The following is a 17,696-nucleotide window of genomic DNA, read 5'->3' as shown; positions in this document are numbered from 1 at the left end:
TGAAGCCACGAGGCGCCCAACCCGTTTTGCTAATGACAGTCTTTCATATTGCATTGGGAGAAACAAAACCGTCTTGTTGGGACCACAGACAGGTTATGTTACAGTGACTGCAACAAATGGAAAGCAGCAATTTCTTCTTATATGGGTATATTAGGCATTCTCACTTACACCCATACACACAAACCCCTAAGTGGTGAGATGTAGGAAGGGAAGGAGGGGCAAAGCACGGGGGGGGGGCAGTTGGATGCCCAATGCCAGCACATGGTGACAAAAAGAAAATGTGGTAGATTAAGAGATGGATGAATAATAATGTGGTTGATAAAAGGCGAGCATAGTGTGGCAAGAAAAAGGAATACAGGGTCATTTAAATAGAAATAACCACAAGGTGTACTATAGAAATTTATATTACCTCCCGCCCCGCCCCCCCCTCTCTCTCTCTCTCTCTCTCTCTCTCTCTCTCTCTCTCTCTATATATATTATATATATATATATCTGCAGGCAGGCAGGCAGGCAGGCAGGCAGGAAGGAAAGATAGATAGATAGATAGATAGATAGATAGATAGATAGATAGATAGTCAGTCAGTCAGTCAGTCAGACAGGAGGGTGCAGAAAATTTTACGCTGACTTCCCAAAGCCAGCGGGCATAAGGTGTGCTGGGGTCCTGCCCCATCACATCCTTTCGCATGCCTACCCCTCCTCCAACTCTAGCCCCTGCTCTTGAGGGTTCAGCATTTGCCCCCCTTCCCCAGGAAATAACTTCAATGCTAGGGAGAAATATTATTTCTTTCCTCGGTTCGCTCCCCACTTCCCTGGCCTCGGCTGCTTGTGGGGTACCCTCTCCCGAGCCTGATGCTACTCACCCCCTTGCCAGATCGACACCTGGTCCAGCCGCTCCCAGCCTCTCACTCGCTTCCTTCCAGGAAAAGATGCTAAAAGATCCACTTAGCATCCGCCAGGCTGCCAAGCTCTCACCATGACATCACCTCCGAGCCAGCCGATTGGCTGCGCTCACGAGGCCTGCTGATTGGGCAGCATCTTCCTGGGAATATAGAATCGCCTGAGTAACTCCTCGGGTGAGCCAGGTGTGCCGGGATGATGTCACACACAAAAAAAGCTATTTCCAAGATGCAGAAGGACAAGACAGGCAGCATGCTTGCTTAGGAAGGAAAAGGTGCTCCAGGGACAATATAGGTCATCTCCATGGATGCCGCGAAGACACGATAAACCCTTCTATAGCAAACCAGCAATTGTTATCCAACTCAGTACAGAGAAGAGGCATATCTGGGCAGTAAATGATCGTTGCCACATCTCTGCCCAGGAACAAGCTAAGACTGAGCATCTTTTGGAAGTGGTGTTAGGGGTTTAAAAAAATTGCTTTGGCTGGATTTTATTTCTTCAATCAGGGTGAAGCTGCTAAGTTGTTGAGCAAGGGAAGAACTGCCCTTAGTGCACTTTTTGTATACAGAGGTACCTTGGGTTACATACACTTCAGGTTACATACGCTTCAGATTACAGACTCCGCTAATCCAGAAATAGTGCTTCAGGTTAAGAACTTTGCTTCAGGATGAGAACAGAAATCGTGTTACGATTGAATGAAAGCAAGCATATGAAAGCAATGAAAGCAAGCATATGAATACTGCTGCTGTAGATAGGAAGCTGCCTTCTGAGTCAGATCACTGGCCGATCTAGCTCAGTATTGTAAACACGGACTGGTAGCCATGCTCCAGAGCTTCAGGCATGTGACATTACCACCCCTACCTGTAGATGCTGGAGACTGAAATTGGGTACTTTTGCGTTTAAAGCTCTAGGACTGAGCTATAGCCCTTCCTCCTATGTGACATACAAGCATATCTACTTGTGAGTAAGCACCCTACTGTGGCATTTCAAAGTGAAGGCTTTCCAGGAGAGGAAATCAGCTCCACCTCATAGGCAATTTGATTGAAAGTAGAGTTGCAGTGATGGGGGCCTGGGTTGTGACTGTGCATTTAACAGCAGCTGAAATCAGTAGGGAAAGGTTCTCCTGGCACATGGATAGCACTATCACTTCCTTGTTGTTTAAGGGCACAAGAAGATTTTTTTAAAAAAATTGGCAACCCTAACTGAAAGAGAAATGAAACAAAACAGAAAACAAAACAAAAAAACAAGTGACTTGAGGAGGAGGTGGCAAAGGAGTGAGGTTTTCAGTTCCAATCTCCTGAAATTTGGTGGTTTTTATTTTTGTTGTTAAATGCATCCTGACCATCACCATACCTGGACTAACAAAGAAGTCAAGCAGGAAAAAGAACAAAAGGGCAACACAGGAAGACAATGGATTTGTTAAACTCACAGCTCCACTCAGGCTGGTGGTGTGATCTGGCTGACCCAGCTACTGGTTTTCTCCAGAGAGGTTTGCACAATTGTGTCTTTGACAAAGCAGCTGAACTAGTGATGATGGCCACCGGCTTGGGTGGCTTTTAAAAAGGATTAGACAAATACAGGGAAGATAAAAGTTGCCAAGGGTTACTAGGCAGGATGGCTAGGTTTTATCTCCACTGTCAGAGCTCGTAATTTTTCTGAACACCAGTTTCTGAGAATTCCAGGAGGGGAGAATGCTATTGTGCTCAGATCCTGCTTATGAGCTTCCCTGTGAGAACAGAGTGCTGGAGTAGCTAGCCTTTGGCCTGATCCAACAAGGGTTGCCTTATGTTCTTTAAATAACCAACAGTTTCTGTCACCTAGCACCCCAATTTCCAGATGCCTGTACAATATTTCTTATACAGTGGTACTGTGCTGGTCCCGTGGGTTTCTGTGAGGCGTGGTCCGAGTCCAGTCCAAGGTCGAGGGTGCAGTATTGAGGCCGTCCGTCAAAGCTGAAGCTGGGTCCAAGGCAGGGAGTTGGGCGAGGTCAGGAGATCCGGCAGGACAGGGTGCAGGCAGGAACTGGCTACCAACAACGTTGCTCCCACAACTTGGGACTGATGCTGGCCGGCTTTTCTCTCCTCTGAGGCATAGGGCGGCCCTGGTCCACAAGTGACTTGCCTCTCCTGGCCTGGAGGCGAGCACTCCTCCTGCGGGAACTTACAGTGGTGCCTCGCAAGACGAAATTAATTCGTTCCGCAAGTTTTTTCTTTTTGTGAGTTTTTCGTCTTGCGAAGCACGGTTTCCCATAGGAATGCATTGAAAATCAATTAATGCGTTCCTATGGAGACCGCTTGCCAGGCTGGCGGTGCAGAGAAGGGCTTTTCTCCCCACCGCAAGCCTTCAGGACAGGTACGGGAACAGAGGGGAAGGCGCGCAGCGCTTCTCCTCTGTTCCCGGGGCTTGCGGTGGGAGGAGGGTTTTTCCTCCCCACCGCCAACATTCAGAACAGCATTCTGAATGTTGGCGGTGGGAAGGAAAACCCTCCTCCCACCGCAAGTCTTCAGGACAGCCATCCGAAGGCTGGCGCGGGGAGAAGGTCTCTCTGCCCCACCGCCAGCCTTCGGAGGAGCCTTCCGAAGGCTGGCGGCGGGAGAAGGTCTCTCCGCCCCACCGCCAGCCTTCAGAGGAGGTCCGAGGACAGTGGGGAAGATGCGCTGCGCTTCCCCGCTGTCCTGGAGATTTCCCTATGGGCTTTCGTCTTGCAAAGGAAGCCCATAGGGAAATTCGTTTTGCGAAGCGCCTCCAAAACCGAAAACCCTTTCGTCTAGCGGGTTTTTCGTCTTGCGAGGCGTTCGTCTTGCGGGGCACCACTGTAGTTCCCTCCGCCTCTGTCCTGAGCCTCTGCAGCTCAGGAGAGGCTGGAGGGTTACTGGACCCAGAGGCAACCTCAGCTTCTTCTGATGGGGCTGAGAGTGGAGCACCTGCAGGCAATGGGTCCTCCATCACCTCAGGAGCCAGAGCAGACTCAGCTGATGCCTGCACCTGAGGATCCAGCACAGGTGAGGACCCTTCAGACTCATGCCCCAGCCCCAGCTCAGCTGGTTCTGGAGGCGGGGAATCCTGTGCAGGCTGGGATTCCTCAGGTTCAGCCTCTGAGTCCGAATCCCAGGCCATCACAGGTACCTTGGTTTACAACCATAATCTGTTCCGGAGGTCCAGTTGTCAACCAAAACAGGTTGCAACCCAAGGTGCGCTTTCGCCAGTGGGCCCCCCCCCCCAAAATTGGTTGTAATCCAAAAAAATGGGTTGCAATCCAAAAAAAGGGACACACACTTCCGGGTTTGACGTGGTTGTAATCCACAACGGTTGTAATCCAAAGCGGTTGCAAACCAAGGTACCACTGTATATGAGAAGCAGGCATGTTTATGCACACTCCTAAACATGCCCATGCATTCCTTTGTTTGCATGCTTGAAGCATGACTGAAGTGCCACATGAAAATGTTATCCTATATTGAAATGGGTCAGCCTCCATAGCCTTTCAGCTGAGCAGCACACAGCAGATGGAACTGTGGGATGTGAAACACATAGCAGTCAAGTACAACATTCCTAGAGCGGACAAGAAGAGGGATGTTTGTCCAGCCAGTAGAAAACTTCCTGTTTCCTCCTGAGCTGGGACAAACTTCCTCCGCATGTAACTAGAGGTGAGCATGACCTTACCTGCCCAGGTAACAAAAGGCAAGCAGCACACTTCCTCTTCTCCATCTTGCTTTCAACGTGTGAGTAGCAGTGACTGACAGTCTGCAGTCACTGGGACTAACCCCCAGTGTATATATTTTTGTAACCTAAGTCTGCCTTCAGGGATCCATCTGTGAACTGAATGATTGTGAGTAAACTACTTTTATACTTTTTAATCAAGGCTGTGTCGTGTCTATTATTTTTAAGAGAGATATAAGGAATTACCAGGAATCCTATATTTAGAGGCTAAAACTAGCCTGCAGCAAGCTAACCACTATGCTATTTAAAAGGGGAATGTTTAAAACTCTGCTAAGTTATAGAACTTGCTATCACAAGTTAGGAAGGATATTATTAAACAATATATCCTCTCCTGCCTCCCTGAACATTCCCACAGGAACTTCCATATACAGCAGCAGCATACCCCTAAGTAGCCATTTCTGGGACAAACAGCACGAGTTCACATTGTACTGTCTGACTTTGAATGTAGCTTGCCATAAGAATTGGCCATAAATTAGGTCAATGATGCAAACCATCCATGGACAGCAGAGCAAATTCTGTCTAGTCAGATCAATATGATTTGTCAATTTCAAACTCCTCTTTGGCTCTGCTTCAGTTATTCTTAACTGTTCACTTTATATGTTGTGAGCCACTTTGGGCACAATTTTGTGGAAAAGTGGTATACACATAAAAAGATGCTGGTGGTGTAACAATTGAGTTTGTGTGATATTTATTACTGTGCAGATTAAGCATCTCATGTCCTTCTTAACAGGTTGTTCCTGAGTGAGCTATGAGGTGATGGTGGTGACACATTTTCCATGGTGCTGCTATTAAAAGCAGTTACTTCAGTCCTCCCCATTATTGTTGGTGAGTTCTGCTGGCACATGTGGTCCTGGAGGGAAAAATACAGTAAGCTAGTTGCAAGGATGCACACTTCAATTACTAACCCTACTTACTAAACAGTTATTGACAAGAAAACTTTTAGTGACAAATAATGAACTTTAGCATCGTGTGTGCACTTGGCAATCTTGATTTAGGGTGAAAACTATCTCTGTACAATGAATAAACCCGGCTGGCTCTGTGTGGAGGTTTGAGATGTGAGATTGATTGCTGGTTGCTTTATTCAAGCTGGGGGGGGGGCAAATTGTGCCCAAAATTAATCTCAACTTGAAAAATTATTGTCTTGCAGGCCGAAAACTTTTTACAAGACTGAAGATTAAAAATAGAGGGTGATGATTTTGTCTCTCTTATCACAAAAGTGACTCAAAGCGACTGACAAAGCAACATTATTGTGCTAGGGCAACAAAGCAGTTTAATTCACTTTAACTGCACAAACCTAAAGTTCTAGCATGCATGTGAAACTTTCCTGCAAAATAATGACAACCTGGAAGTGCATTCCCTCTCACCTGTATGGGGTGCAGCTTCTCAGTGCTGTGATGTTCTGGCATATGGTCCTCCTCCACCTGATCTGAGGGTCAAAAGCAATAAGGACTTGAACACTGATATAGTTGTAATCTGGGAAAGGATGAACTGTTTGACCTCAGCCTCTTGGACTGCATCCTGAGGAGCTAGGCCTGTCCTAAGAGCATAAGAACAGCCTGCTAGATCAGGACAAAGGCCCATATAGTCCAGCATCTTGTCTTCATGGTGGTCAACTAGATGCCTGCGGGATATAGGGCATGAGCCCAAGAGCAACTCTTCCCCTCCTGTGCTTTGTAGCAACTGCTGTTCAGTAGCATTGCTGCCTCTGATCGCACTTTATTTTGTTTATATGACAGTGAGAAGTGAAAATTACACTAATAAGACACCTAAACAGCTGCTATATGATGATGCAGTAGTAGTAGCATCTTGGCGGGGACAAGCACACACCCTACTCTCAGACTCACCTGTGGAATAAGCCTCTAGTGGATGCTGGAGAAGGAGTAGCTGGAAAATAGAATTTAAGGTATTATACATAGTATGAAATGACAGAGAATCTATGAAAAAGTGATATGAGAAGAACAAGGTTTAACTTTAGCGTGTGAGGTCTCATCTTGGGTGACTAATTTAAAGTGACTAACATGGGATAGAGTGATGTAATCAGATTGGTGTAATAACTCCCCACCACCACATTTTCCAGCTTGGCTGCAAAAGTGGTGTCTCGCCCCAGGAGAGGCTATAGCTATACCTGAAATCCTTGGAGAAGAAGAGAGCTCCATTCTGTTCATCCTAACCTTCTGTTACCATCTTGTCTTCCATACCCATTGCAGTATTAAAACCATTCTACCTTTTCCCTCCCATATTTCTTACCATTATTAGGGTTATCTGGGGTCATCCTGCCGTAAGTCATCCAGGTGGTTCCTGTAGCAAGCTGAGGGGGGGAAATGAGACATCCCCATCGTGAGTCTGGAAGGCAAAAATAAGATACCCATCCTCTCTTTTCCATACCTGGGAACAGGAAGATAGCAGTGTGGAGACTCACTTGCCAGTTTGGTGGGTGGCTGGCTCTTGAGGAGATGGAATCCATGGAAGAGGGGCGGCTATGAGGCACAGAGGTACAAAAAGTTAAGCGGTCCTTAGTGGGAATAGAAGGCGCGATAGACATCCAGATTTTGTGACTGGACTAAACCAAAGTATGAATATTAAGGAAAAATCATACGCTACATAAACTTGATTTCTATAGTTGCCAAGTCCGGTTTGGGGAAAACAAGGCAAGGGAACAGTTGAAAAACTTTGAATCTGGATCAAACTTCACGGTTAAGGAACTTGAAAAAAGAAACAGCAGAGGTCACAGCAGCAAGTGTCCTGAGGCATGATGCAAGCAGCAAAAGGAACCTATGTAAAGCAAATCCTCCTTGCATTGACTGAAACAATTCACTTCTTGAATACATATTTCTATTTTTTTTCTTTTTCTACAGCCATGAGGATTAGAGAACTTTGTTTTCCCCCTTACGTTTTTCTGGAATTTTGAGCAAGTTTACATATTCCCTGCTACTTATCACACCCAAAGAATATTAAATTTCTTATGTGCCTACCTGATCACTTCACTGGACTTCTGGAAATTAAACGGTAGGGTAACTGCAAAGTATGAGATAGTGGATTATTGTGAAGAGGAAGCATGAAGCTGAACCTAGTGGTATCAATGACCGCTTTGCATATAGAAGACCCCAGTTCAGTTCCTGACAACTCTATTTAAAGAATCCTAGATAAGAATCCCAGGGCAGGAGGAACAGCAGTCTCTGAAGGAAAGTGACTTCACTAAAAGGTATTAAATGCTGAAGAACAAAAAAGGCACGCATGCTCTTAATCTGATTTTCATACCTCCATATATGTTAGCACAGTATGCGGTATCATGGAAGCACATTTGCTTTCTCTTCCTCAGTCAAGGCTAATTTCATTCATACATGTGCAAAGCTGTAACATATGCTCTTGTAACCCCCATGATGGGCTTGATTTAGCCCTGGAGGGCAGAGTCACTCAGCAAAGAAATAGGAGGGGAAACTTGGTCTGTTGGGGAGCTGAATAACAATTCAAAGCTCTTATCACCTTGTATCTACCTCCTTCAAGCTAAAAAATTTCAAGTCTACTTGGGGACTAAAGCTGTTTGAAGAATCAACTCTGAATTGTCCAGCATCTTTGTGGACTAGAGGAATATGCAGACTGGCTGACTTCAAAGTTTGCCGGCAATAATTGTCTTAATTTTCTATTTGGACTCTTTGGACCTTTGCATAATTCATGTTTTTATTTGTTTTTCCATTTATTTCATAAAATTTATTGACCTCAAAGTGGTTTACAAAAAGATAAAATAATAAAATCAGGAAAAAATTACAATACATTGAAACATGCTAGAAGTTTAAATACTAAAGCAGATTAAAATTCACATCAGCATTTCTAAGCATCTGGGTAAAAGGTAAAGGTAAAGGGACCCCTGACCATTAGGTCCAGTTGCGGCCGACTCTGGGGTTACAGCGCTCATCTCGCTTTATTGGCTGAGGGAGCCGGCGTACAGCTTCCGGGTCATGTGGCCAGCAAGACCAGAGTAGCGCACGGAAACGACGTTTACCTTCCCGCCAGAGCGGTACCTATTTATCTACTTGCACTTGGACGTGCTTTCAAACTGCTAGGTTGGCAGGAGCAGGGACCAAGCAACGGGAGCTCACCCCGTCGCGGGGATTCGAACCGCCAACCTTTTGATCGACAAGTCCTAGCGCCCCCGCGTCTGGGTAGGCTTGCCTAAACAAGAACATTTTTGGCAGGCTCTAAAAAGAATACAGTGAAGGTGCCTGCTTGATATAAAACTTAGCAGTTGTATTGTTTTGTCTAATTATTTGTTCACCTTTACTATTTGCAAGTTCTATTCTGCCTCCTCATAGGCCCACATAGGCAAAGGTTATACACTCACATGCTCATCCACAATAATTTATGCTACCAAATGCACATTTGTCCCAAAGCCTCAACTGAAAATGTCCTACCTGGCTGTAAGGGGGGTTTGATGGCAACTGGCCTCGGTGTGCTGTTTCTATAACAATTTAAAAGGAATTTTGTTCAGTCAAGATGGAAACCATATTACCTTGCCTGTTTTGCTAATAATAATTATAATAATAATAATTTATTATTTGTACCCCGCCCATCTGGCTGGGCTTTCCCAGCCACTCTGGGCGGCTTCCAACAGGATGTTCAGCGTGGGCCTCAAACCCAGCACACCTCTGATATGAAGAGCCTCTAAAGCAAGGGTGAGAAGCCATTTTCAGCCTGAGAAACAGGCAGGGCCATGTGCAGAAGTGGCTGGGGCAACAGATGCAGAGTAAAAGTCAGGGATCTCTACCTACACCCAAATCTCACCCACATTTCTACCCCCCAGCCAGGCAAGCTAGAGGCATTATTACAGTTTGGTGACACGTTGAGGGGTATATTGAAGCAATGATTCTTCAACATCAACTTTGTTGGACTGGTCATGTTGTGCGGATGCCTGATTATCATCTTCCAAAGCAACTACTCTATTCCAAACTTAAAAATAGAAAGCGTAATGCTGGTGGTCAACAAAAGAGGTTTAAAAACTCTCTCAAGGCAAATTTTTAGAAATGTAGTACCAACAACTGGGAAACAGTGGTCTGCGAGCGCTCCAATTGGAGAACAGCCTTTACCAAAGGTGTCATGGGCTTTCAAGACACTCAAACTCAGGATGCAAGGGAGAAACATGCTAAGTGGAAGGCATGCTTGGAAAATTCACACCGTGATCAGCTCCTGCCCGGAAACCCATGTCCCCACTGTGGAAGGACGTGTGGATCCAGAATTGGCCTCCACAGTCACTTATGGACTCACTGTAAAAATTGTGTTTATGGAAAACAATCTTACTTGGCTACGAGGGATCACCAAAGAAAGAAGAAGAAAAAGTGTGGGGATGAGGTTTTTGACCTTGGAAAAGTCCCCAAGTGCCAGAAAGAGAAGCCCGAATGGCTGCATTCAGCTGCTAGACCTGGGATTCTCCATCCCTTATCCATTCCATGCACTGCAATTCTTGGCGACTGTCCAAGCAGATCAGAACAGAAACAGTCACCTGCTATCCTGGAGTTGATGTGGGGAATCCTGTAGGAAAATGGAGAATTTGCCCATGGAGAAAATGTTTCCCTCTGTGCCGGCAGAGGGGGTCAGGAAGCAAAACACACAGAGTTGGGTTTGTTCCAAACAAACAGCTCCTACCTCCAATGAGCAGAGATTCTTCATCAGTTCCCTGTTCTCCTTCTGTAATGCCTCCAGCTCCCTAAGCATTTGATGCACAAGATAGATGTCTTGGCAAAGCAGCTAGCAATATCCCACACCTCCCTTTCTCTCATTCCCAACCGTGGCCCTTTAATCACTATTGCAGAATACTTTTGTACTGATTTATTGTTATTTTATTTCATAAAAATTGCACACTGCATGACTGCAAAAACAAAAACCCTCAGGGTGGTTTACTAATAGAGAGGGGTTGGTAGGATGGCTCTAGGATCACATAATTTCTGCCCTAACTTTTGTTTTAAAAAAAATTGATGAGGGAGCAGAAGTAAACACTCCTATTCTCAGTCTATTGACTCATGTTAAATGTTCACATTATCATGAGGGCTTGCTGCACTCCTGACCAAGTGCCCTTGTCCACCAAACAGATAAGAACTGCTTTCTTTCACAAAATAGTAATAAATAAATACATAAATGGGATATTTTCTATGGCTTTACGGACATGACTCCTCTTTCAGAAAGGAAAGAAAGGGGAAAGATTATTGTATGTAAAATGTGCGGATGCAGGCCATGCTGTCTTGCATAATCCCTGCTGTTCCCCCAGACCCCTTTTTCCCTTCTTTTTGCAACTTGCGTGTCTCACTTTTCCTGTGTAGTTAGTTCCTGGTAAACTTGCTGCAGAGCTCCTTCAGCCTTTGAAGCACGGTATTTATAAAAAGAGGCAAGCAGCTCCATCTGGCTTTTCTGGAAAGTCCACACCTAAGAAGAGAACCATGGGAGGGATGAATTATGGGAACTCACAACTATTGATTCTCAGCAGATTGGGAGATTATAGCTCCTTTAGGGAAATGAAGAATGTCATTCAGGCCCTTGCCATTCTAGAGGGTATAGCCACTCATTTCATTCAAACAAATGAAACATAAAAACAGGAGTTGCAGTAGATTTTTTTCTCAGGGATGGGAGGAAGCTTGGCTTTTCCCCACTGATGCATTATGGTTAAAAGTAACTCTGCCTTTTCAATTAAACTTCCATTTCTTGCATTTTCAAAAGGAGTACAATCTTCTATTTTAAGTTGTGAACTGCTCCAGGGTAGTGGGGGAAGTTCATCAAATGATAGGCAATCAGTGCTGTCCAAAACTAGCTCCTGATGCAAATTAATTACCAAATTAATGGCAATTAATTTGCCAAATTAATTTTCAGAAACTGTAGCTGGAAAGAAAACCATTCATTTGCACAGACGGTGATGAAAGCACTTCAAGCAGCTCCAGTATTCACATAATGCTTTCTTTGCAGGCAACTAGAACACCAGCCATAGCTGAAAAGTAATCACAAAATTCCATTATTTGAGATACACATTACGTTCAGCAAGTGACTTTGACTCTGTGCATGCAGCAGTTGTTCCCAGAGTTGGCATAAGGTGCCAGAAATGTCGAACACCTGTCAAGACCTACCCATCAAGCAGGAGGCCCAGTGCCAATCCCTTGAACCTCCTGACTTTGCTGATCCAACTCCTTATTTTGAATTACTCCTTGAGTAGTATTGGCATGTTTGAAGGCCAGCTGACAGTGTGCAAAATGAAAGTTCTGTTCAGGACTCTAGGGCATCTCAAAGGCAGTCTCCCCATTGTGTCAATTTATAATTTGTGATAGCCCTAAATGTATTGTGGGCTATGTCTTATGGAGGACTTTCCTGGTGGCCTCAAGCTTAGATTGAGGTACAAGCTGCCCTCACCTCCTTATTCGTTTACAGATATATAATATTGGAGCAGGACACTTGACAGTATCTTAAGCCAACATGTAGTGTTGGGCCAGACATGACGCTAGATTCTAGAGTATCTCACAGAGGACTCTCCTGTAAATGTGGCTGCATGGTTTGTGGTGACCCAAAGTTTACTTCATATGCATGTCTCCAGTTCAAGTCACCTGGGAACGTCATGTGTTAAAGTATGTTGTGCAAAAATCCTTTGATTGGAGAGAATTAGATTGGAGACCAAAGGAAACAGTTTCCCAGTCATGGAGACATATGATGTGGGATAGTCCAAAGCTTATTTTGGGGTACAGATGCATATAAATTTCAGTTTGTTATTCAGACTTCTCATGCAGCTCTGTTTTGAACTTTTGAATAAGGAATTAGGAACTAATTGCTAACTTCAGACTCAAGGCTGTTGAGCTTTCCTTCCTTGCATTGTCTTTGGTTTTGACAGTCAGTGCCACACATTTTAGAATTCAGGATCAAGAATGAATTTCAGGACCGGTGTCTGGTTTGTTAGGGCTCATCCAAAATTCACCTGTCCTGTGCCTAGAAAACCCCCGCTCTTTACTGCTGAATCAGAGCAAACGTTAATCTGCAGAAAGCCTAAAATAAGTTTGCTCTGATTCAGTGGTAAATAATGGGTTTTCCCAGGGGAAAGTGGTGGGACAAGCGCAAGTATGGACAAGCCTTTACGCTTACCTGAGAAATATGGGCAATATGACCGAGTACAAGTTCAATGGGACTTTTGAAAAACTTTTTTGCTTCTGGCTGCATCTGTGGGTCAGAAGGAAAAACACAGAAGGGGATATTCACCACTGATTGATACATTATTAAAGATTTTGGGATCTAAGGGAGGTCATCTCACCATCTTCTGCTTCAAGGTAAGAAGAAGCCACAACTTACATTATCATTAAGAAGCAAATATTTTGTGCTTGTTCCACAAGATGGGCATTTATCTGTCAGGATTCAAATGCAAAAAGTTAGTGCACATACTGAAAATTACTGTAGACAAGAAGTGTTCCAAAAGAACAAAACAGATCAGTCCTCTAAAATCACAAGTCCTTAGATTCAAAGTCATTTGATTGTCTTAAAATTGCTCTACTCATTTAAACAGGTCAGAAATGATTAATATAAAAATTGCAGCATTAAGATTAACTCAAATTGATTGAAAATTTAAACATTCAATTATTTTTGCTCCACCAGGGAGTTAAGATTCCTAGCATTTCTTAATGTTATCATAGGACTGTAGAATGTAGCAGGGAAATTATATACTGTACATAAACAGGAACATAAGCAACAAATCCAGTTACAGATAGGTAGCCGTGTTGGTCTGCCATAGTCAAAACAAAAAATTTTTTTTCCTTCCAGTAGCACCTTAAAGACCAACTAAGTTAGTTCTTGGTATGAGCTTTCGTGTGCATGCACACTTCTTCAGATACACTGAAACAGAAGTTGCCAGATCCTTCTATATAGTGAGAAGGTGGGGAGGGGTATTACTCAGAAGGGTGGTGGGAATGGGTGGTTGGCAGATAGCTGTGATGAGCCTGTTGACGACTCTTAACGACTGCAATAGGTCTTACAGGAAAAAGCAAGGGGTGAGAAGGTGAAAAATGGCTTTGTCATGTATTTGTATTTGTCATGTCCTTCTCACCCCTTGCTTTTTCCTGTAAGACCTATTGCAGTCGTTAAGAGTCGTCAACAGGCTCATCACAGCTATCTGCCAACCACCCATTCCCACCACCCTTCTGAGTAATACCCCTCCCCACCTTCTCACTATATAGAAGGATCTGGCAACTTCTGTTTCAGTGTATCTGAAGAAGTGTGCATGCACACGAAAGCTCATACCAAGAACTAACTTAGTTGGTCTTTAAGGTGCTACTGGAAGGGGAAAAAAAATTTATTTTGACTATAAGCAACAAAGTTATATGCACAGGAAACCGAAATGAAGGTTTATTGCACATCTGTAGGGGTTTGGGAATCTGTGATTGTTCAAATGTCAATCAAAGGGTCCTGTGACACCGGCTTAAACTTAAAGGATATGATGGCATGTCTGAATGCGTCCCAGACAAGGTAGACCTGACATGCTGCTGCTCTTACCTGAGCCAGCACATTTTTTGCAAAATATGTGTCCACAGCTGGTGACAGAAAAATCAGACCCCTCCTGGCTGAAACACTGGTTGCAATGAAACCAATCCATATTGCAAAATGGGAGAGCTGAGGCCGAGTTCCTCCGCTGAGATATTTTTCTTCTATTAATCTTTATTTCCCCTTTATTTCTTCTGTTACTGTTTTAAGACTGAAAGACAAAAAACCACAAAAAAACCCACTGCAGACTGGGCTTAACATCAGGCTTTCTAAACACCCTCACCCCATCTTTAGCAAACAATCCTGTGCCTATCTGTTCAGAAGAAAAACCCATTGAATTAAATGGCGCAGACTCCTAAGAAAAGAAAGGCTAAAAATTATATAAAAATTAGGGAAAGGAATTGCTGAATTGACTTAATTAGAGAATGGAATACAGAAAGGGGAGGTATGAGGAGGTCGGGAAAGTAAGTTTTATGAATATAAGGGATGGAAATTATACTTGTTTTGTATGTGTGCTGTTTGGATTGTATGTGTTTTTGTTTTTTATTGTTCTGTTTTTTCTGTTTTATATAAATTTCTAAACCTTAATAAATATATTATAATAAAAAAAAATGGTGCAGACTCCCAGGTCTGTGCGTATAGGATTGCAGCCTATCATTTAACACCTGAAGGTATCTGAAGAAGAAAGCTTATACCCAGAACAAACTGAGTTGGTCTCTAAGGTGCTACCGGACATTTATTTTTATTTTTATATATATTTCGAACATTTAACACCCTAAAGGCATTGGGTTAACCATAAAGCTGACACTTTTTTTTGTGAACACCACAATACTGGATTTCAGTATTCCCCGCCCCCTCCACTTTTTGGTATGAAAATCTGTCACAAACCATTTTCCACACAGTTAAGGAAAACTAATGCTTTTTTTTTTTTTTAAGGCAATGTTTCTTAAGTTTTAGAAAAATTAATGTAAGAATGACAAGGCTGTGAAAACAGATTTTGGATTGGCTGCGAGGTGTAGATGCTTGGGTTCTGGTGTTCTCTTTATTTTACTTCAGTTTTGGGGAAAACTTTAAAAAGAGCCTTCCCTTTCCCCCCTGAGGTATCCGTGGTTGGTCTTTTCTTTGAGGAGAGAGGGAGAGATTTCCCTCCTTCTGGTTCCTAAAGAAAATAACCAAGATCAACGGCCAGGTGACAGGGAAATGTGCCTTTTCGAGGCGAATATTCTCGAAACTGGAGGCGCCCTGACAGGGCTTGGAGGAGGGCGCTTTCCTCAATGGCCTCCTTCTCCCTCAGGAGAAGCGGCGGCTGCTGCTGCCATCGCCGTCCCCTCAGCCGATTACAAGCTGTTATGCCGGGCAACGTGGCTGCTGCCCGTCAAGCATTTACAATTTATCCCTTTCTATTGTGGCGGGCTCGCTTCTCCCCCTTGAAGCGCCCTGCCTTTCTTTTCCCCTCACAACAAGCGCGGCGTAACGGTCTCTCCTTTTCCCGCCCTTTTCCTCTAGGCGCCTTTCGCTGAGGGGAGAAAGAGCCCGCGCTTTTTTAATTATTATTTTTATTATTTTTATTTATTTTTTTATTTATTTGCCCCGCCTTTTCCCCTGACAAAGGCTCAAGGCGGCTTACATATCAAATGAGATCAGAACATAAACAGTAAACGCTTCCAAATTAAGGAAAAAAAGTAAAGAAATAACAATATGGAAATAATTGAAATGTAAGATGCAACTTGAAGAAAATTTGGTATAAAAATAATAAGAATATAAGAGCAAAATTAAGACAAAATTAAGCAGAAGTAGCAAATAAGTTAAAAGAATGAGAAGGGGAAGTGGAGGGAAGTCACCAGGGTGGCGGGAGTTTTGTTTTATTGTATTTTCTTTCATATGATAAATGTATTGAATATTAAATTGTAATTTAAAAAAAAATATATTAAAGAACGTAAGTGGGAGGGAAGGGACCCTTTAAGAAACAAGTAAACGTTAATAGAACTGAAACTTTATTGGGATTTCAGCTAGAGAGAGAGAGTTTTAATTCTATGAAAGTATCTGCATATAATCTATTAAAAACATGCGGATACACAATCACAAGGAAAACGGCATGGCGGGGCCCCACTCTCTAGGGGGCTCCCAAAAAAACCTGGATGTACATTTCCAAAATATAAGCTAAAAAACAAATAAAATAAAACCTATATGCAGCAACATTTTTAAAGGAACTTTTGTTATTGCCCAATGCCAATGTGTTTGCATTATTGAGTTTGTTATGAATAAAAAATCATTTTAAGTTAGAGCTTAATAATTATTTCACTATTAATATACTTCGTCTTAATTGTATTTCACTATTAATCTACTTCTAAATTGTTTTTCAGCTCAACAATTACTTTGATAAAATACATATCTTGTTATGTGCAAATGGCTTGAGATACCTATTAGGTCCCTCAATTACCATATAGCATGTATTCAACACACAAAAAAGTGACAATTTCTTGTTGACAAAGGACAGCTGGACATATAAAGGACCCCATTACCTTCAGGAGCTGAGGGCCTTATGAAACCAAAATCCAGCCCCGAATATATGAGGGGGTTGTATAGCTGGAATTAGAAGTTTGCTTTAGGGGCCATATTTGCCATATTTTGAAAAGTGAAAATCCGGACACAAAACAGGTTGAGCTTTTTTTAAAAGGTTTTTGTTTTTTTAGTTTTGCCCCAAAAATGATGGTTTTGAGCTATTTTTTAAGGAAAATCAACAAGAACAACACTGCTAGCATTGGTTGCCATACATCCAGATTTCATAGAATCATAGAATCCTAGAGTTGGAAGAGACCACAAGGGCCATCGAGTCCAACCCCCTGCCAAGCAGGAAACACCATCAGAGCACTCCTGACATATGGTTGTCAAGCCTCTGCTTAAAGACCTCCAAAGAAGGAGACTCCACCACACTCCTTGGCAGCAAATTCCACTGTCAAACAGCTCTTACTGTCGGGAAGTTCTTCCTAATGTTTAGGTGGAATCTTCTTTCTTGTAGTTTGGAACCATTGCTCCGTGTCCGCTTCTCTGGAGCAGCAGAAAACAACCTTTCTCCCTCCTCTATGTGACATCCTTTTATATATTTGAACATGGCTATCATATCACCCCTTAACCTCCTCTTCTCCAGGCTAAACATGCCCAGCTCCCTTAGCCGTTCCTCATAAGGCATCTTTTCCAGGCCTTTGACCATTTTGGTTGCCCTCCTCTGGACACGTTACAGTTTGTCAGTGTCCTTCTTGAACTGTGGTGCCCAGAACTGGACACAGTACTCCAGGTGAGGTCTGACCAGAGCAGAATACAGTGGCACTATTACTTCCCTTGATCTAGATGCTATACTCCTATTGATGCAGCCCAGAATTGCATTGGCTTTTTTAGCTGCCGCGTCACACTGTTGGCTCATGTCAAGTTTGTGGTCAACCAAGACTCCTAGATCCTTTTCACATGTACTGCTCATACATTTTCCCATACATTTCCCCATACATTTTCACGGTGTCCGCCCAGGCACTGCTGCTTCCAAGTGCAGTATTCCGTGTAGGTCTGGGAAAGTCCAGACATATGGCAACCCTTGTTGT

The 17,696-nt window shown here is 43.4% G+C and overlaps 2 protein-coding genes across 7 annotated transcripts in view; both read right to left on the bottom strand.

Moving 5' to 3' along the window:
- The window catches only part of STMN4 (stathmin 4), a 19,100-nt gene extending 18,082 nt beyond the window's left edge, over positions 1 to 1,018 (bottom strand). For both annotated transcript variants that reach the window (XM_083605633.1, XM_083605634.1), the window contains exon 1: positions 861 to 1,018. The gene's annotated coding sequence lies outside the window, so the exon portion shown is untranslated. The remainder of the gene's footprint in view (positions 1 to 860) is intronic.
- Positions 1,019 to 5,285: 4,267 nt separating this feature from the next.
- On the bottom strand, positions 5,286 to 15,616 carry LOC310758699 (E3 ubiquitin-protein ligase RNF212B-like). 5 transcript variants are annotated; one of them, XM_083605571.1, is made up of 14 exons: positions 15,491 to 15,616; positions 14,116 to 14,314; positions 12,922 to 12,974; positions 12,718 to 12,792; positions 10,910 to 11,025; positions 10,252 to 10,312; positions 10,109 to 10,137; positions 9,024 to 9,070; positions 7,587 to 7,629; positions 7,034 to 7,091; positions 6,862 to 6,922; positions 6,459 to 6,498; positions 5,979 to 6,040; positions 5,286 to 5,464 (listed from the first exon to the last, which is right to left on the bottom strand). In XM_083605571.1, exons 2-13 carry the CDS (start codon positions 14,213 to 14,215, stop codon positions 5,998 to 6,000), a joined length of 726 nt encoding a protein of 241 aa, XP_083461697.1. In that variant the 5' UTR covers positions 14,216 to 14,314; positions 15,491 to 15,616; the 3' UTR covers positions 5,286 to 5,464; positions 5,979 to 5,997. The 5 variants fall into 5 exon arrangements, 4 of the variants coding, with proteins under 4 accessions (XP_083461697.1, XP_083461695.1, XP_083461694.1 ...); XM_083605569.1 differs by having other exon boundaries at positions 6,862 to 6,957; positions 7,000 to 7,091; positions 15,491 to 15,609; XR_014545860.1 differs by lacking the exon at positions 15,491 to 15,616 and having other exon boundaries at positions 7,000 to 7,091; positions 14,116 to 14,453.
- Between the last annotated feature and the right edge of the window lie 2,080 nt (positions 15,617 to 17,696).

This window comes from Podarcis filfolensis (genome assembly GCF_964270895.1).
Source record: "Podarcis filfolensis genome assembly, chromosome: 3".
NCBI lineage: Eukaryota > Metazoa > Chordata > Lepidosauria > Squamata > Lacertidae > Podarcis > Podarcis filfolensis.
Note: the sequence above shows the minus strand (reverse complement) of the source record. Positions and strands in the feature narration are given on the sequence as shown.

What these genes read in the sequence shown, in the direction of transcription:
- LOC310758699 (XM_083605569.1), bottom strand. Translation starts at nt 14,215, where the DNA reads ATGGATTGGTTTCATTGCAACCAGTGTTTCAGCCAGGAGGGGTCTGAT. An exon ending in ATATTGCCCATATTTCTCAG is followed by an intron (nt 11,026 to 12,717) that starts GTAAGCGTAAAG and finishes TTCTCTTCTTAG; the next exon opens with GTGTGGACTTTCCAGAAAAG. An exon ending in ACTAGAGGCTTATTCCACAG is followed by an intron (nt 6,041 to 6,458) that starts GTGAGTCTGAGA and finishes TTTGACCCTCAG; the next exon opens with ATCAGGTGGAGGAGGACCAT.